The sequence below is a fragment of the Oncorhynchus kisutch genome, unplaced genomic scaffold (assembly GCF_002021735.2).
Source record: "Oncorhynchus kisutch isolate 150728-3 unplaced genomic scaffold, Okis_V2 Okis05a-Okis16b_hom, whole genome shotgun sequence".
Lineage (NCBI taxonomy): Eukaryota > Metazoa > Chordata > Actinopteri > Salmoniformes > Salmonidae > Oncorhynchus > Oncorhynchus kisutch.
In genome coordinates this window covers 3,428,827-3,449,838 of record NW_022261982.1, presented here as the reverse complement: position 1 = coordinate 3,449,838, position 21,012 = coordinate 3,428,827, and the positions used below count along the sequence as shown (strand labels likewise).

At 44.6% G+C, this 21,012-nt stretch overlaps 1 protein-coding gene across 1 annotated transcript in view; it reads right to left on the bottom strand.

The window, feature by feature from the left end:
* Positions 1-8,780: 8,780 nt before the first annotated feature.
* Positions 8,781-21,012, bottom strand: part of LOC109876618 (OX-2 membrane glycoprotein) — a 38,443-nt gene continuing 26,211 nt past the window's right edge. The window contains exons 7-8 of the mRNA XM_031813281.1: positions 18,126-18,227; positions 8,781-9,715 (exon numbers count right to left, since the gene is read on the bottom strand). Of these exons, the coding sequence (XP_031669141.1) occupies positions 9,711-9,715; positions 18,126-18,227 (107 nt within the window). The 3' untranslated portion in view covers positions 8,781-9,710. The remainder of the gene's footprint in view (positions 9,716-18,125; positions 18,228-21,012) is intronic.

Sequence of the window (21,012 nt, the reverse complement as noted above, 5' to 3'; positions counted from 1 at the left end):
ATTACCATGTGTGGACTCTGAGGGGGTTAGGGTTCCTTCAGAAAGTATTCAGACCCCTGGACCTTTTCCACTCTATGTTACGTTACAGCTTAGTCCTAAAATCTATTCAATATTAGTTTTTTTCTCATCCATCTACACATAATAACCCATAACGACAAAGCAAAAATAGACATTTAGAATTTTTTGCAAATGTATTCCAAATACAAAACTGAAATATCACATTAACATAAATATTCAGACCCTTTACTCAGTACTTTGTTGAAGCACTTTTGGCAGCGATTAGAGGATCAAGTCTTCTTGGGTATGACGCTACAAGCTTGGCACACCTGTATTTGGGAAGTTTCTCCCATTCTTCTCTACAGATCCTCTCAAGCTCTGTCAGGTTTGATGGGGAGCGTTGCTACACAGTTATTTTCAGGACTCTCCAGAGATGTTCGATCAGGTTCATATCCGGGCTCTGGCTGGGCCACTCAAGGACATTCAGAGACTTGTCCCGAATCCACTCCTGCACTCTCTTGGCTGTGTGCTTAGGGTCGTTGTCCTGTTGGAAGGTAAACCTTTGCCCCATTCTGAGGTCCAGAGCGCTCTGGAGCAGGTTTCATCAAGGATCTCTCTGAACTTTGCTCTGTTCATCTTTGCCTCGATCCTGACTAGTCTCCCAGTCCCTGCCGTTGAAAAACATCCCTGCAGAATGGTGCTGCCACCACCATGTTTCACCTTAGAGATGATTCCAGGTTTCCTCCAGTAACACTTGGCATTCAGGCCAAAGAGTTTAAACTTGGTTTCATCAGACCAGAGAATCTTGTTTCTAATGGTCTGAGACTCTTTAGGTTCCTTTTGGTAAACTCCAAAGGACCATCATGTGCCTTTTACTGAGAAGTGGCTTCTGTCTGGCCACTCTACCATAAAGGCCTGATTGGTGGAGTGCTGTAGAGATGGTTGTCCTTCTGGAAGGTTCTCCCATCTCCACAGAGGAACTCTAGAGCTCTGTCAGAGTGACCATCGGGTTCTTGGTCACCTCGCTGACTAAGGCCCTTCTCCCCTGATTGCTCATTTTGGCTGGGCAACTCTAGGAAGAGCTGGCCTCCCAAAACTGCATTAGTTGCATTAGAACCATTCATAGATGTATTGGCATTTGCATTTTAAACCATAAATGGACAAAATATCCTATACAACCAAAGCAGACATTCCAACTGAGGCCAGTAGAGCTGTGACTAGATCCCACTGTTTAAACACCCTTCTGTTAGGAACACACTGTTTAAACACTGTTCTGTTAGGATCACACTGTTTAAACACTGTTCGGTTAGGATCACACTGTTTAAACACTGTTCGGTTAGGATCACACTGTTTAAACACTGTTCAGTTAGGATCACACTGTTTAAACACTGTTATGTTAGGAACACACTGTTTAAACACTGTTCTGTTAAGACAGACCCGGACAAGACAGACCAAAACAGACCAAAACAAGACACCAAAACAAGACAAGACAGACAGGGCCGGACAGGCAAAGACAAGACAGGACAAGACAGACCAAGACAGGAAAGGGACAAGATAGACCAAGACAGGTCAAGTCAAGACATGACAGACATGCTGAAGAGAATCACAATTGTAGGCAGGATGAGTGTGTGTGTGTGTTTATGTGTAGGCCCAGTTTCCCTGACTCATATGACTACCTGAAACTGGAGTGAGACTGGGTGTGTTTGTTTTGAGGCTATTTCAGAACTGTCACTGTGCCATAATAGTCACAGTGACAGTTAAGAGTAGATATGTTTAAAAAGCAGTGCCATTCAGACGGTCCAAGAGAAACAGCATTGAGTCCAAACTGGGCACAAGAGGGGCAGACTGAATGGGCTTTCTGTTAGCTTACCTCCCACAATCTATTCTGACCATCTGTTTCCAAAGGGACTCTTGTGGTTAAACCCTGATGAATAATCTTCAAGAACAACACAACACTAATTCATACAGGTACACACACACCCGTAAACACACCCACAATCAAAAAGTATGTTGTGGCTCACAAAGCCCTTCAAAGTTGAAGCATCTACAAAAAGCATAGGTCTGATAAATCTGTCACCTAATGAAATGCACCTGGCTGGTGCCACGCTTGTATGGTCTGCAGGATGGAAGGGGCACACAAACATCTCTGGAGTCAAGCAAGACTTTCAGATCCTGGTACAAGGAGGAGAGCTTCCAATGGTGAGGTCCACTAATGATCATAAACACATAATACATACTTTAAAAAGCATTGTTTCTAAGGCAACAGAGTCATCTACAACAATTCATTTGATAATGAAGATCAACAGAGTGAAATAAAGAGCATCTCTGGGTGGTTTAATTGTCCATGTAGGTCCTGTAATAGTGCATTACATATCAAATCAAATCAATCAATTTATTTATATAGCCCTTCGTCAGCTGATATCTCAAAGATATCTCAAAGTGCTGTACAGAAACCCAGCCTAAAACCCCAAACAGCAAGCAATGCAGGTGCTTCCTAGGCCAATACCTAGGAAGAAACCTAGAGAGGAACCAGGCTATGTGGGGTGGCCAGTCCTCTTCTGGCTGTGCCGGGTGGAGATTATAACAGAACATGGTCAAGATGTTCAATGTTCATAAATGACCAGCATGGTCGAATAATAATAAGGCAGAACAGTTGAAACTAGAGCAGCAGCACAGTCAGGTGGAAGTTGAAACTGGAGCAGCAGCATGGCCAGGTAGACTGGGGACAGCAAGGAGTCATCATGTCAGGTAGTCCTGGGGCATGGTCCTAGGGCTCAGGTCAGTTGAAACTGGAACAGCAGCATGGCCAGGTGGACTGGGGACAGCAAGGAGTCATCATGTCAGGTAGTCCTGGGGCATGGTCCTAGGGCTCAGGTCCTCCGAGAGAGAGAAAGAAAGAGAGAAGGAGAGAATTAGAGAACGCACACTTAGATTCACACAGGACACCGAATAGGACAGGAGAAGTACTCCAGATATAACAAACTGACCCCAGCCCCCCGACACATAAACTACTGCAGCATAAATACTGGAGGCTGAGACAGGAGGGGTCAGGAGACACTGTGGCCCCATCCGAGGACACCCCCGGACAGGGCCAAACAGGAAGGATATAACCCCACCCACTTTGCCAAAGCACAGCCCCCACACCACTAGAGGGATATCTTCAACCACCAACTTACCATCCTGAGACAAGGCTGAGTATAGCCCACAAAGATCTCCGCCACGGCACAACCCAAGGGGGGGGGGGCGCCAACCCAGACAGGATGACCACAACAGTGAATCAACCCACTCAGGTGACGCACCCCCTCCAGGGACGGCATGAGAGAGCCCCAGCAAGCCAGTGACTCAGCCCCTGTAATAGGGTTAGAGGCAGAGAATCCCAGTGGAAAGAGGGGAACCGGCCAGGCAGAGACAGCAAGGGCGGTTCGTTGCTCCAGAGCCTTTCCGTTCACCTTCCCACTCCTGGGCCAGACTACACTCAATCCTATGACCCACTGAAGAGATGAGTCTTCAGTAAAGACTTAAAGGTTGAGACCGAGTTTGCGTCTCTGACATGGGTAGGCAGACCGTTCCATAAAAATGGAGCTCTATAGGAGAAAGCCCTGCCTCCAGCTGTTTGCTTAGAAATTCTAGGGACAATTAGGAGGCCTGCGTCTTGTGACCGTAGCGTACGTATAGGTATGTACGGCAGGACCAAATCAGAGAGATAGGTAGGAGCAAGCCCATGTAATGCTTTGTAGGTTAGCAGTAAAACCTTGAAATCAGCCCTTGCTTTGACAGGAAGCCAGTGTAGAGAGGCTAGCACTGGAGTAATATGATCAGCCGTATTTAGCACTAACTGAAGTTTATTTAGTGCTTTATCCGGGTAGCCGGAAAATAGAGCATTGCAGTAGTCTAACCTAGAAGTGACAAAAGCATGGATTAATTTTTCTGCATCATTTTTGGACAGAAAGTTTCTGATTTTTGCAATGTTACGTAGATGGAAAAAAGCTGTCCTCGAAATGGTCTTGATATGTTCTTCAAAAGAGAGATCAGGGTCCAGAGTAACGCCGAGGTCCTTCACAGTTTTATTTGAGACGACTGTACAACCATTAAGATTAATTGTCAGATTCAACAGAAGATCTCTTTGTTTCTTGGGACCTAGAACAAGCATCTCTGTTTTGTCCGAGTTTAATAGTAGAAAGTTTGCAGCCATCCACTTCCTTATGTCTGAAACACATGCTTCTAGCGAGGGCAATTTTGGGGCTTCACCATGTTTCATTGAAATGTACAGCTGTGTGTCATCCGCATAGCAGTGAAAGTTTACATTATGTTTTCGAATAACATCCCCAAGAGGTAAAATAGATAGTGAAAACAATAGTGGTCCTAAAACGGAACCTTGAGGAACACCGAAATTTACAGTTGATTTGTCAGAGGACAAACCATTCACAGAGACAAACTGATATCTTTCCGACAGATAAGATCTAAACCAGGCCAGAACATGTCCGTGTAGACCAATTTGGGTTTTCAATCTCTCCAAAAGAATGTGGTGATCGATGGTATCAAAAGCAGCACTAAGGTCTAGGAGCACGAGGACAGATGCAGAGCCTCGATCCGATGCCATTAAAATGTCATTTACCACCTTCACAAGTGCCGTCTCAGTGCTATGATGGGGTCTAAAACCAGACTGAAGCATTTCGTATACATTGTTTGTCTTCAGGAAGGCAGTGAGTTGCTGCGCAACAGCCTTCTCTAAAATTTTTGAGAGGAATGGAAGATTCGATATAGGCCGATAGTTTTTTATATTTTCTGGGTCAAGGTTTGGCTTTTTCAAGAGAGGCTTTATTACTGCCACTTTTAGTGAGTTTGGTACACATCCAGTGGATAGAGAGCCGTTTATTATGTTCAACATAGGAGGGCCAAGCACAGGAAGCAGCTCTTTCAGTAGTTTAGTTGGAATAGGGTCCAGTATGCAGCTTGAAGGTTTAGAGGCCATGATTATTTTCATCATTGTGTCAAGAGATATAGTACTAAAACACTTGAGCGTCTCTCTTGATCCTAGGTCCTGGCAGAGTTGTGCAGACTCAGGACAACTGAGGTTTGGAGGAATACGCAGGTTTAAAGAGGAGTCCGTAATTTGCTTTCTAATAATCATAATCTTTTCCTCAAAGAAGTTCATGAATTTATCACTGCTAAAGTGAAAGTCATCCTCTCTTGGGGAATGCTGCTTTTTAGTTAGCTTTGCGACAGTATTAAAAAGGAATTTCGGATTGTTCTTATTTTCCTCAATTAAGTTAGAAAAATAGGATGATCGAGCAGCAGTAAGGGCTCTACGGTACTGCACGGTACCGTCCTTCCAAGCTAGTCGGAAGACTTCCAGTTTGGTGTGGCGCCATTTCCGTTCCAATTTTCTGGAAGCTTGCTTCAGAGCTCGGGTATTTTCTGTGTACCAGGGAGCTAGTTTCTTATGAGAATTTTTTTTTGTTTTTAGGGGTGCAACTGCATCTAGGGTATTGCGCAAGGTTAGATTGAGATCCTCAGTTAGGTGGTTAACTGATTTTTGTCCTCTGGCGTCCTTGGGTAGGCAGAGGGAGTCTGGAAGGGCATCAAGGAATCTTTGTGTTGTCTGTGAATTTATAGCACGACTTTTGATGTTCCTTGGTTGGGGTCTAAGCAGATTATTTGTTGCAATTGCAAACGTAATAAAATGGTGGTCCGATAGTCCAGGATTATGAGGAAAAACATTAAGATCCACCACATTTATTCCATGGGACAAAACTAGGTCCAGCGTATGACTGTGACAGTGAGTGGGTCCAGAGACATGTTGGACAAAACCCACTGAGTCGATGATGGCACTGAAAGCCTTTTGGAGTGGGTCTGTGGACTTTTCCATGTGAATATTAAAGTCACCAAAGATTAGAATATTATCTGCTATGACTACAAGGTCCGATAGGAATTCAGGGAACTCAGTGAGAAACGCTGTATATGGCCCAGGAGGCCTGTAAACAGTAGCTATAAAAAGTGATTGAGTAGGCTGCATAGATTTCATGACTAGAAGCTCAAAAGACGAAAATGTCATTTTTTTGGGGGTAAATTGAAATTTGCTATCGTAAATGTTAGCAACACCTCCGCCTTTGCGGGATGCACGGGGGATATGGTCACTAGTGTAGCCAGGAGGTGAGGCCTCATTTAAAACAGTAAATTCATCAGGCTTAAGCCATGTTTCAGTCAGGCCAATCACATCAAGATTATGATCAGTGATTAGTTCATTGACTATAATTGCCTTTGAAGTAAGGGATCTAACATTAAGTAGCCCTATTTTGAGATGTGAGGTATCATGATCTCTTTCAGTAATGACAGGAATGGAGGTGGTCTTTATCCTAGTGAGATTGCTAAGGCGAACACCGCCATGTTTAGTTTTGCCCAACCTAGGTCGAGGCACAGACACGGTCTCAATGGTGATAGCTGAGCTGACTACACTGACTGTGCTAATGGCAGACTCCACTATGCTGGCAGGCTGGCTAACAGCCTGCTGCCTGGCCTGCACCCTATTTCATTGTGGAGCTAGAGGAGTTAGAGCCCTGTCTATGTTGGTAGATAAGATGAGAGCACCCCTCCAGCTAGGATGGAGTCCGTCACTCCTCAGCAGGTCGGGCTTGGTCCTGTTTGTGGGTGAGTCCCAGAAAGAGGGCCAATTATCTACAAATTCTAACTTTTGGGAGGGGCAGAAAACAGTTTTCAACCAGCGATTGAGTTGTGAGACTCTGCTGTAGAGCTCATCACTCCCCCTAACTGGGAGGGGGCCAGAGACAATTACTCGATGCCGACACATCTTTCTAGCTGATATGCACGCAGAAGCTATGTTGCGCTTAGTGATTTCTGACTGTTTCATCCTAACATCGTTGGTGCCGACGTGGATAACAATATCTCTATACTCTCTACACTCGCCAGTACATACTGTACATAGAGCGCCTTCAGGAAGGCACCTGATTCACACACCTTGACTTAATCCACATTTTGTAGTGTTACTGAATTCAAAAAGGTATTAAATAGATTATTTCTCTCTGCTACATCTGCTCCTGCCATCTACTGCTCATCCTGTCTCCCTAACCTGCTGCCACTTCCCCAGTGCTCTGTGTGTGTGTGTGTGTGTGTGTGTGTGTGTGTGTGTGTGTGTGTGTGTGTGTGTGTGTGTGTGTGTGTGTGTGTGTGTGTGTGTGTGTGTGTGTGTGTGTGTGTGTGTGTGTGTGTGTGTGTGTGTGTGTGTGTGTGTGTGTGTGTGTGTGCGGAGACAGGTGTGCTGAAGGCAGAGCAGATCCCCACCAGCTGCAACATGTTCCGTAATCAAGGCCTTTACAAATAATCAGCCCTGCCACTTCCACGCTGCTAGTTCGTAGCCTCTGCTCAGTCAGTCTGTGGTTTAAGCTGTTTGTTCCTGCATAGATCGTGTTATCCTCTTGTGCCTGGTTTTCCCTAGCCTGACTCTGCTTTCCGCTACAGTTCCGTCCGCTCTGACTCTGGTCCCCAGTCCCTCGTCAGTCCTGCTTACCCTGCCCCTACTCCCATTGCCTCAGCCTCAGTTCCTGGTTCCCTGCTACCCGCGCAAGCTTTATTCAAGCTTTGTCAAGTTGGTGGTTGATCATTGCTAGACAGCCATTTTCAAGTCTTTGTGACGTGGTGAGGTTGGACCCAGGTGCAGAGAAGAGACCAGGAATCAGTGGTTAAGGATAAACATAATACTTCACTGAGAAACAGTAGTTGCAGGATCACAGTAAACGTAGGTGATTAGATGTTGAAATGGTGCTGGATTAGTGGAGGCAGAGCTTGTTTTCTTTGCGACTTGCAGTAAGTCTCTGTGGTTCTAAATCAATAGATTAGTAGTCTGAGAATGTCTGAGAAATGTACTTGTTCTACCGTGCTGTAGGTCATGTTACTGTTTGTTACATGCAATATGCTTTGTGGACTTCACCAGACAGATGTTGCTCTGGTTTTGTGGTGAAACAAAGGTGAGGTTGAATTTATTCTACCACTGTCTTCTTATTGTCTAGGCTTTAAGCCTATATATCACAGTGACAAGGCATATGAACTAACAGGTTATAGCTCAAACAATGCAATTATCACAACATATTGGTTGAAAAATTGCCCACCGCTATTGATCCTCAGCTCTTTCTTTGTTTACCCATCTTCTAATTGGTGCTCTTTGTGAGGCATTGGAAATTCTCCCTGGTCTTTGTTGTTGAATATGTTTGAAATTCACTGCTCAACTGAGGGACCTTACAGATCATTGTATGTGTGGGGTACAGAGAGGAGGTAGTCATTCAAAAATCCATGCAACTTATTACGCGACTTGTTAAGCACATTTTTACTCCTGAACTTATTTTGACTTGCCATAACAAAGGGGTTGAATACTAAATTGACTCAAGACATTTCAGCGTTTCAATTTTAACTACTTTGCAATAGGCCAGTGACACAAAATCTCAATTGAATCCATTTTAAATTCCGACTGTAACACAACATGTGGAGAAAGACAAAGGGTGAATAGTTTCTGAAGCCGCTGTAGATCTGTTCACCAGTAATCCTTAGGCAGCACTTAGAAACACACAGCTAAGCTCACTATTAGTGCTGTTTGACATTCCAACAGGAATATTCACAGTGATGTAAGGGACAGTAGCCTAAAAAGCGATCCTGATATACCCAACCTAACATCCAATGTCATAAGCATATTTCACTGACACAATCACGTCAACGCCCATCGTTGTCTAGACTATTTTGGGTCGGCTGATTTGGTGTGATGTTAAACTATAGGAAGATGCTGAAGAGTTTATTGCTAATAAACAGTAGTAGTTCATTTGTATACATCTGTTGTGAGGTTTAAACAGGCTGAAAAGTTGGAGGCCATTTTCCTGCTGTAATTACACCTTCAGTTCAAATGGTCAGATGGTAGGAATACGCTTCAATAGGAAAGGCCAACAGACATTTTGTCATTCCCTGTTGTAAATAGTTAAATATTGAGCATGAGAAATATATATGATATTGTTTGTATTAATACATGGCAAATTGCATTTTAATACTGGAACTCCCATGAAGTCAACTTGTGTGTTTGTGTTTTTGAGTCATAAAATAAAGATATGTGTAACACCCCCCCACCCCGCCCTGCCCTTATAACAGCAGCAAAATCACACAAACTAATAACAGGAGAACTCCTACATAAAAAAGCAGCCTGGTCCTTAAACTCACAGTAACTGTTCAACATTAGTGTAATTAGAACGTTTTTGCGAACGTATCATTTAAAACCTACTTTTAAAGCACTTCCTATTAAGGGCCTTTGTCTTCATCGAGTGGACCGGTTATAGCCTGATCCCAGATCTGCTGAGCCAGATCTGGGATCAGATCGTAACAATGACTATAGGAGTTGGCAAGTCATTACAAACTGATCTGGGACCAGACAAACTAAAACTTCAAAGCCACATGTTGATAAGTGTCTTTATATCTACTGTTAATAGAAACATGGCTTTAGTGTTGTTGATGTTGTTGTCACTGGTGGGATGAAGGTTTATGTCCAGTTCACCCAGTGGGACCTGGGGAAACAGCTGTTGGTGATGTGTAGTACTGTAGTGAGTTGTTCCTTCTAACAGACATGGGGCGTATGGTGCTGAGGAGCTGATAAGTCTAGCTGGATGACCAGAACTCTGGCTTCTCATCAAAACAGTCCTTCTTCCACCATTCCAGGTCAAATCTCAATCTGGATGGTGTGACAGAGAGAGGGTGGGAGGAGGGGGGCAGAGACACAGCGAGATAGAGAGAGACAATTAGACCAAACCAAATCATGAGAAAACAAAAAGATAATTACTTGACACATTGGAAAGAATTAACAAAAACTGAAAAAACTAGAATGCTATTTGGTCCTAAACAGAGAGTACACAGTGGCAGAATACCTGACCACTGTGACTGACCCAAACTTAAGGAAAGCTTTGACTATGTACAGACTCAGTGAGCATAGCCTTGCTATTGAGAAAGGCTGCTGTAGGCAGAACTGGCTCTCAAGAGAAGACAGGCTATGTGCACACTGCCCACAAAATGAGGTGGAAACTGAGCTGCACTTCCTAACCTCCTGCCCAATGTATGACCATATTAGAGACACATATTTCCCTCAGATTACACAGATCCACAAATAATTTTAAAACGAACCCGATTTTGATAAACTCCCATATCTACTGGGTGAAATACCACAGTGTGACATCACAGCAGCAAGATGTGTGACCTGTTGCCACAAGAAAAGGTCAACCAGCGAAGAACAAACACCATTGTAAATACAACCCATATTTATGTTGATTTATTTCCCCTTTTGTACTAACTATTTGCACATCGTTACAACACTGTATATTTACATACTATGACATTTGTAATGTCTTTATTCTTTTGGAACTTCTGTGAGTGTAATGTTTACTGTTCATTTTTATTGTTTATTTCACTTTTGTATATTATCTACCTCACTTGCACTGGCAATGTTAACATATGTTTCCCATGCCAATAAAGCCCTTGAATTGAATTTAATTGAGAGAGGCGGGAGAGAGACAGTGAGACAGAGTATGAGAGACAGAGTGAGTGAGTGAGTGAGTGAGTGAGTGAGTGAGTGAGTGAGTGAGTGAGTGAGAGAGAGAGAGAGAGAGAAGGGGGGGGGCAGAGAGAGAGATATTTAATTCATCATCATATCCAAAAACGAGGTGTTATTGTGTTAGTTGTACCATCATCAAAACAACAGTCCCCTGTCAGTCAGTCACTCCCTCTTCCTGACCCTCTAATGTCCTCATTACACAAACAGGCAGCCAGCATCATGTGGAGACAGATCACAGTCTGCCGCAGGGCGAGAAGTCTGGTGCAGGGCGAGATATCAACACCTTTGTCTTTGAAAGAACAAAGGCCTACATCGGAGTAGAGACTTCCTCTGGTTTGCTTAAGGAGCAGGACCAAACCTTGTCTTATTCCTCTTCCTGAAAGTGATTAAATGTTCCCTGCCAAAAACATCATAACATCCTGGCCAAGCGTTACACTCATCCAGACACATTATAGAGCAGTGGAGGCCTAGGAATGGAATCAAACAGTGGAGGCTGGGATAGCAACAAACAGTGGAGACTGGGATAGCAACAAACAGTGGAGGCTGGGATAGCAACAAACAGTGGAGGCTGGGATAGCAACAAACAGTGGAGGCTGGGATAGCAACAAACAGTGGAGGCTGGGATAGCAACAAACAGTGGAGGCTGGGATAGCAACAAACAGTGGAGACTGGGATAGCAACAAACAGTGGAGACTGGGATAGCAACAAACAGTGGAGACTGGGATAGCAACAAACAGTGGAGGCTGGAATAGCAACAAACAGTGGAGACTGGGATAGCAACAAACAGTGGAGACTGGGATAGCAACAAACAGTGGAGACTGGGATAGCAACAAACAGTGGAGACTGGGATAGCAACAAACTGTGGAGACTGGGATAGCAACAAACAGTGGAGGCTGGAATAGCAACAAACAGTGGAGGCTGGAATGGAATCAAACAGTGGAGGCTGGGATAGCAACAAACAGTGGAGGCTGGGATAGCAACAAACAGTGGAGGCTGGGATAGCAACAAACAGTGGAGGCTGGAATGGAATCAAACAGTGGAGGCTGGGATAGCAACAAACAGTGGAGGCTGGGATAGCAACAAACAGTGGAGGCTGGGATAGCAACAAACAGTGGAGGCTGGGATAGCAACAAACAGTGGAGGCTGGGATAGCAACAAACAGTGGAGGCTGGGATAGCAACAAAGACCTGGCAACCACGTGTTTGATGTATCGATACCATTACACTCATTTCGCTCCAATCATTACCCCGAGCCCCTCCTCCTCCTCAATTAAGGTGCCACCAACCTCCTGTGTTATAGAGGGTGTCTACAGTACACGCATTCCACCCGTTTCCAGGAACAGAGGAAACCACTTAACACACAACCAGCCCTGACATGCACACTTAGAACTCACCAACTACTTCTCTGACAGAGTTCAGTGTGTCAAATCTGAGGGCCTGTTGTCTGGACCTCTGGCAGTCTCTATGGGGGTGCCACAGGGTTAAATTCTCGGGCCGACTCTTTTCCTGTATACATCAATGATGTCGCTCTTGCTGCTGGTGATTCTTTGATCCACCTCTAGACAGATGACCCCATTCTGTATACCTCTGGCCCTTCTTTGGACACTGTGTTAACTAACCTCCAGATGAGCTTCAATGCCATACAACTCTCCTTCCGTGGCCTCCAACTGCTCTTAAATGCAAGTAAAACTAAATGCATGCTCTTCAACCGATCGCTGCCCGCACCTGCATCACTACTCTGGACGGTTCCGACTTAGAATATGTGGACAGCTACAAATACCTAGGTGTCTGGTTAGACTGCAAACTCTCCTTCCAGGCTCACATTAAACATCTCCAATCCAAAATTAAATCTAGAATTGGCTTCCTATTCCGCAACAAAGCATATTTCACTCATGCTGCCAAACATACCCTTGTATAACTGACCATCCTACCGATCCTCGACTTTGGCGATGTGATTTACAAAATAGTCTTCAACACTCTACTCAACAAATTGGAAGCAGTCTACCCCAGTGCCATCCGTTTTGTCACCAAAGCCCCATATACTACCCACCACTGCGACCTGTATGCTCTTGTTGGCTGGCCCTCGCTTCATACTCGTTGCCAAACCCACTGGCTCCAGGTCATCTACAAGTCTCTGCTAGGTAAAGCCCCGCCTTATCTCAGCTCACTGGTCCCCATAGCAGTACCCACCAGTAGCACGCGCTCCAGGAGGTATATCTCACTGGTCACCCCCAAAGCCAATTGTTCCTTCGGCCGCCTCTCCTTCCAGTTCTCTGCTGCCAATGACAGGAACGAACTGCAAAAATCACTGAAACTGGAGACTCATATCTCCCTCACTACCTTTAAGCACGAGCTGTCAGAGTAGCTCACAGATCACTGCACCTGTACATAGCCCATCTGTAAACAGCCCATCCAACTACCTCATCCCCCATACTGTTATTTGATTTATTTTGCTCCTTTGCACCCCAGTATCTCTACTTGCACATTCATCTTCTGCACATTCTACCATTCCAGTGTTTAATTGCTATATTGTAATTACTTCACCACTACGGCCTATTTATTGCCGAACCTCTCTTAACCTACCTCATTTGCACATGCGGTATATAGATTTTTCTACTGTATTATTGATTGCATGTTTGTTTTACTCCATGTGTAACTCTGTGTTGTTGTATGTGTCGAACTGCTTTGCTTTATTCTTGGCCAAGTCGCAGTTGCAAATGAGAACTTGTTCTCAACTAGCCTACCTGGTTAAAATAAAGGTCAAATAAAAAAGTAAAGCATGGCTGATATTCCATAGTAGTGTGCGTCAGTGGTGGTTTATCAGTAAAAATAGGCATCAACTTTTAAAAATACTTCCTTTGCCTTGAAAAGTAAATGAACATGTACAGGCAACCACCAGCAGGTGTCTCCTAACCATCCAATCAGAGCATCTCTAACCAGGTTGCCAGATTGGTGATAGATGAACATGCTTAACGGTCAAGATAACGTAAAGGTGATAAAACTAAAACTGTTATTTCCCTTCTTCTCTTAGACTGTTTCTGAAACTGTCTTCCCTACTTCCCAAAATCAATCAGAGTTTTGCCAACAGTGCCACACTCATGGCGAGGTAAGGTCGGTTGAGCATGTTTGTGTGCCGGACAGGATATGGTTACTCCCCACACTTCCTCCTGTGTTGCAGATTAAAAGTGCCCCATGCAAACTTCCCCTTTCATCAAATAACAGAAGTTCTTATCTGGACTTGACTTTCTGCATGACTGGCTGAAGCTCATATCCTACAAGATACACATGAAGCTTTTTAACAGTACGTCTGACGACCGGGTCTCCTGTGTGCCACGACTATGTTATCATACAAACGCTAACTCTGTGTAGAAATAAATAGAACTGCCCAATTTGACTGGAATACCATCAGTTCTGGGTTGGGTTCTATTTCCCAGCTGTCATTGAAGCAGACAGACACCACTATGGCCCATTGATTTAGTAGAACCACAGTAGAACCACAGAAACCCACTTGTGGTTCCATGCTGCTCCCAGTCTCTCCCCACACGTCAATAATCTACTCCACCATCCAGACAAGCCACATCTCTGAGCTCCAAATGTTTTGTGACAGTGACAAATGTTTTGTGACAGTGACAAATGTTTTGTTGTTTGGGATTTGAAATGATACAATGACTATGAGGTTAAAGTGCAGAATGTCAGCTTTTATTTCAGGGTATTTATCTATTTCTTTTGAACCGTTAGAAATTACTGCACTTTCTGTACATAGTTCACCCATTTTAGGGGACCAAAAGTATTGGGACAAATTCACTTGTATTTGTATTAAAGTAGTCAAACTTGTTTGGATGCACTTGCTGTTTGTTTTGGTTGTGTTTCAGATTATTTTGCGCCCAATAGAAATGAATGGTAAATAATGGAGTCACTTTTATTGTAAATAAGGATAGAATGTTTCCTAACACTTCTACATTCATGTGGATGTTACCATGGTTACAGATCATCCTGAACGAATCGTTAATAATGAGGAGTGAGAAAGTTAGACACAAATATCATATTTTCAAAATAGACAAAGGTAATTGTCAAATATGAGATTATATTAGATCAATTAGAGAAGCCATCTCTCATTCCATCGCAAGTGTTGGTGTAATTTCAGCTGCTGACATACAGTTGTTTGACCTACAATACAACACAGTGGGAGATAAATCTGAAATCAGAGATGCAGGTGCCTCTCTTGATACAACAACCTCAGCAACGTCATAATCAAATCCATCATCTGACCCCATCACGTGATTAATCACGGCACTCTGCACAACGTCATAATCAAATCCATCTTCTGACCCCATCACGTGATTAATCACGGCACTCTGCACAATGTCATTGAGGGCACAGCAATGAGTGAGGGCCGGGCTAGCATGCGGCAGGAACAGTTTGAGAAAAAGAGAGGCGTTGTTAGCCACTGGGCAGTTGGTCAGATTTTGGGTTCTTTCTGCCCGCTCTTCCCTCCTCCTGGCCCCTTGTGTGAATCTGGCTCCAAGTAGCGGATTAGAGAAAGTCCTTTCTACTGAGAAACTAGCACTGGACAGCCAGCACAATCACTTGTTATTCTGGGGGGAAAGGAGAGGAGCACAAACCATAGACAACACTTTAAAAAACTGAATTAGTAAACATATCTAAATGACCTCTGTGGTGTTTTTTGGCAGCGGTGACACCTCTAAGTTACACACATTAAATCATAGCGAGTTACATTTACTCACACACATTCTAGTTACCAATCGGAATATTTCTCATAATGGCTTTATGAGAAACAGCTATGCAAAGTCAATTATTACCTCCACAGGTAATTGAAGGTAGTGCACTACTTCAGACCAGGACCCATAGGGCATAGTGCACTACTTCAGACCAGGACCCATAGGGCACTACTTCAGACCAGGACCCATAGGGCACTACTTCAGACCAGGACCCATAGGGCATAGTGCACTACTTCAGACCAGGAGCCATAGGACATAGTGCACTACTTTAGACCAGGACCCATAGGGCACTACTTTAGACCAGGACCCATAGGGCACTACTTTAGACCAGGACCCATAGGGCACTACTTTAGACCAGGACCCATAGGGCACTACTTTAGACCAGGACCCATTGGGCACTACTTTAGACCAGGACCCATAGGGCACTACTTTAGACCAGGACCCATAGGGCACTACTTTAGACCAGGGCCCATAGGGAATTGGGTGCCATTTGGGACGCATCTGTGGTCTTGAATCCACATCATGATTCAGGGGGTGAACCAACAAGGACATGTCTATGTCTGCCCTCCAGGATGTTGATTTTGGAGCCTTTGCTGAAAGTCTGAGAAAAGTAACTCAACAGGAAAGAGTTTGGAGTATTTTGGAGTAGATGAGTACCAGTGAATCTGTCTCCTCAACACATCTACCCACATGGCAGAGGTCTTCCTCATCAGTTCCAGACTTTCTTATCACGTAAGAACACAGCAATGAGGAAGAGCAACATCGTGATGAAAGCTCTGACCGACCAGTGAGTCAAGTCAGACACTTTCATCAGCTATGGAAACTAAAATAATGACTAAACCTACGCAGTACGCAAACCATGGACGGTCCGTTCAATGACCCTTAAACTTTACAAGAGTACAAAAGAGATCCGACGAACACGATCAACTTCTAAAACGTCTTGGCCTATCTGTAAGAATTGAGAAATCAAATTGTCCCTATTGCTAAATGCTAGACCACTTCTAAGATATAGCCATGAGTCAACAGAGCCAACTCTCATGGACTGTGATTATAATTCCTCCACAACCCTGCCTGGCTTATATTGACACCTCAGTTCCAGACTCAGCAGCAGTGTTTTGCAGACTACACCTCTTTCAGAATAAGTTGACGTACCGCTCACCCCTCCCACCACTGCTTATCATAGACCACACTAACCCCAGAGCCACTTTCCTCTCATTGGCTAAATCATATTATTATCACTAATGATATGGTTAGCGTAATGAGCCTCTTCAGTTTGAACATGTTGAGACGTAAACATGTTGAAGTGGCAGGAGGATTTCTCAGTAGGAAACTGAGTAATACTGTTGTGTTGAATTCCTTGAAGGAACTACCTGAAAGTACTCATACAATTTCCTTTTTAATGCCAGGTAAATACCAATGTAAACTAGTGCTGCCAGAAACTGTGCCCACAGGATTTCACAATCGGAAATGGAACAAAAAAATGGACCTTTCCTGAAATCTCTTTGACGGCAACTGTTGTCGGTAGCGTGATCTATTCTGTTTCCTGCATCTACCTGGGAACTGGGAAGTCCTATTATTATCGCCATTTCACCCTACCCTGAAGAGGTCATGGGAAAAGGTGTCAGAGGTCAAGGGTCAAGGGAGCGACGATGACAGAGGACTGGCGTATCCCCCTTTCACTTTCCTGTGGACCTCCCACCTCCATGTTAAAATATGTCATCAGTCTCAAAGAGTTATCCTTTTGAGTCATGTTTCCTGACCTTTGTGATGTTGGTTGTGTGATTTAGGGGAATGGTAACTTTCCATCAGTGAACATTTTTGAAGGTCATACTGTTGTGTTTTTGTATCAAGCTTTGTGCCAGCTGTTACTGAGTGTTCTTTATCAACACTGGTAGTTGCAGAAGTTTGAGATACTTATTACCAAAGAGATAAAAACGATTTGTTTAAAAATCAACTGTTATTACTACTCTCTACTAAGCCCTAGTGGAGATCCTGAGAGTCCACTGAAGTCACAGAGATATGATGACGAGGCCTTGACCCTATATCATAAATACTTTATTAATCTCAGAGGGGAAATTTGTTAAATTAAGGTTCAGTTTTTTGATTGGCCCAAAACCGCCCCTCCCATGCTAACCAGTGGGAGTTGCAATCAAGATGGAGTCGCAATCAACGAAACATTTGAGCTGCCTTCTACATTGTGTTTATATGACATGGTCCAACTGTGCAAACTCATGTTAACTTTTCACTCTGAGATTGACCAATTGGCTTTTAGAGATCGTAGATCTCAGGAAAGGTGACGTCACATTCCGATGCCAACGAAAAGTCTCCTCTATATCTTGAACACATGAAACAACCACAGTAGGAGACAGATGACCCGGGTTCTGAGAAGCACTCATAACTTGGCAAACATAACCCGGTCAAACTGTGTCTGCTGTGTCAGCTCTGAAGAGGCTTGTTCCCAGGATTCAGAAGGACACTGGTATCATTAGCCTCACCATGGCAACAACACATCCATGGTGTTGGAGACGACACAAATATAGCAGTAATGTCCTTTTTGTGACTGTTTACAAAACACCCAGGGAGTGTATTGAGTAGGACACAACATTTGAAACATTGCAGATGTAATTACAACGTATATTGAATGGACAGGGTCCTCTATTCTGAATGAGAGAATCGTGTCCACTCTATATGTTCAGGTTACATGACAATGTTGCTTCCCACTAAATAAGCCCATGGAGTGTCACCTCTTCGACCAGGAAAATGGACTCAAGGAGGATCAGAAGCTGATTGGCTACTCACCGTCTCGACACAGGAAGCACTTGCAGAGGCACACACACAGACAGCACAGGAGCAGGGCTGCCACACAGGATACTGAGATGATAGTAGTGAGGGCCGAACCAACTGCAACACACACACACACACACACCATGTTTACCAACAGATATATGACAACCCATGAGATGTGGATGGCGCTGGAGGGATGGCTGCCGTCTTATCGGCTCTCAACCAACCATGCAATTTTTTTTTCTTTTTTCGTGTTGTTCGTAACTTGTTTTGTACATAATGTTGCTGCTACCGTCTCTTATGACCTAAAAGAGCTTCTGGACATCAGAACTGCGATTACTCACCTCAGATTAAAATAAGAGTTTTTCTTCAATGAGTCGGACGGGAGGGATATAATACAGACACGCAAACATGCCCAGATCCCCGTCATTGGCTGGAGAAGAAAACTGAGATTTCACGGAAAAAGATCAGGCGACGAGTGGCTAATCTGCCTTCGCCTTCTGCCTTTGCCTGCTAGCTAACGTTCAATCGCAGGAAAATAAATGAGACGAACTGAAAGCATGTATATCCTACCAACGCAATTTTAAAAACTGTAATATCTTATGTTTCACAGAGTCATGGCTGAACGACGACATTAAGAACATACAGCTGGCGGGTTATACACTATCGTTGGGATAGAACAGCAGCCTCTGGTAAGACACTTGGCGGGGGCCTATGCTTATTTGCAAACAACAGCTGGTGCATGAAATCTAAGGAAGTCTCGAGGTTTTGCTCACCTGAGGTATCTCATGATAAGCTGTAGCCCACACTGTCTACCTAGAGATTCTAGACCACCTTTACTCCACACACAGAGACGCGTACAAAGCTCTCCCTTGCCCTCAATTTGGCAAATCTGACCATAATTCTATCCTCCTGATTCCTGCTTACAAGCAAAAATGTAAGCAGATAGCACCAGTGACTCAGTCTATAAAAAAAGTGGTCAGATGAAGCAGATGCTAAACTACAGGACTGTTTTACTAGCACAGACTGAAATATGTTCCGCCATTCTGCCGATGGCATTGAGGAGTACACCACAGTCACTGGCTTTATCAATAAGTGCATCGAGGACGTCGTCCCCACAGTGACTGTATGTACGTACCCCAACCAGAAGCCATGGATTACAGGCAACATTCGCCCTGGGCTAAAGGGTAGAGCTGCCGCTTTCAAGGAGTGGGACTCTAACCCGGAAGCTTCTAAGAAATCCCGCTATGTCCTCCAACGAACCATCAAACAGGCAAAGCGTCAATACAGGACTTGGAATGAATCGTACTTCACCGGCTTCGGCGCTCGTCGGATGTGGCAGGGCTTGCAAACCATTACAGACAACAAAGGGAAGCACAGAGCTTCCCAGTGACACGAGCCTACCAGACGAACTAAACAACTTCTATGCTCGCTTCGAGGCAAGTAAGACTGAAACATTCATGAGAGCATCAGCTGTTCTGGACGACTGTGTGATAACGCTCTCTGCAGCCGATGTGAGTAAGACCTTTAAACAGGTCAACATTCACAAGGCCGCAGGCCCAGACGGACTACCAGGATGTGTACTGCGAGCATGCGCTGACCAACTGGCAGGTGTCTTCACTGACATTTTTAACCTCTCCCTGTCCGAGTCTGTAATACCAACATGTTTCAAGCAGGCCACCATAGTCCCATTGGCCAAGAACACGAAGGTAACCTGCCTAAATGACTACCGAACCGTAGCACTCACGTCTGTAGCCATGAAATGCTTTGAAAGGCTGGTCATGGCTCATATCAACACCATTATCCCAGAACCCCTAGACCCACTCCAATTTGCATACCACACCAACAGATCCACAGATAATGCAATCTCTATTACACTCCACACTGCCCTTTCCCACCTGGGCAAAAGGAACACCTATGTGAGAATGCTATTCATTGACTACAGCTCAGCGTTCAATACCATAGTGCCCTCAAAGCTCATCACTAAGCTAAAAACCTCCCTCTGCAACTGGATCCCAGACTTCCTGACGGGCCACCCGCAGGTGGTAAGGGCAGGTAACAACACATTCGCCACATTCGCATGGCCAGGCACAACTCCAACACCATCATTACTTTTGCTGATGACACAACAGTGGTAGGCCTAATCACCGACAACGATAAGACAGCCTACAGGGAGGAGGTCATAGAGACCTGACCGTGTTGTGCAAGGACAACAACCTCTCCTTCAATGTGATCAAGACAAAGGAGATGATTGAGGACCGAGCATGCCCACATTCTCATCAACGGGGCAGGTTGGAGCAGGTTGAGAGCTTCAAGTTCCTTGGCATCCATATCACCGACAAGCTAACAAGACCCAAGACAGTCGTGAAGAGGGCACAACAAAACCTATCCCCCCCCCCCTAGGAAACTGAAAAGATTTGGCATGGATCTTCAGATCCTCAAAAAGTTTTACAGCTGCACCATCGAGAGCATCCTGACGGGTTGCATTACTGCCTGGTATGGCAACTGTTCGACCTCCGACCGCAAGGCACTACAGAGGGTAGTGTGTATGGCCCAAGCGTCCTGCCATCCAGGACCTCTATACCAGCCGGTATCAGAGGAAGGCCCTAAAAATTGTCAGAGACTCCAGCCACCCTAGTCATAGACTGTTCTCTCTGCTACTGCACGGCAAGCGGTACCGGAGCACCAAGTCTAGGTCCAAGAGGCTTCTAAACAGCTTCTACCCTCAAGCCACAAGACTCCTGAACAGCTAATCAAATGGCTACCCAGACTATTTGCATTGTCAACCCCCCCCCCTTCTATGCTGCTGCTACTCTGTTATTACCTATGCATAGTCACTTTAATAACTCTACCTACATGTACATATTACCTCAATTATCTCGACACCGGTGCCCCCGCACAT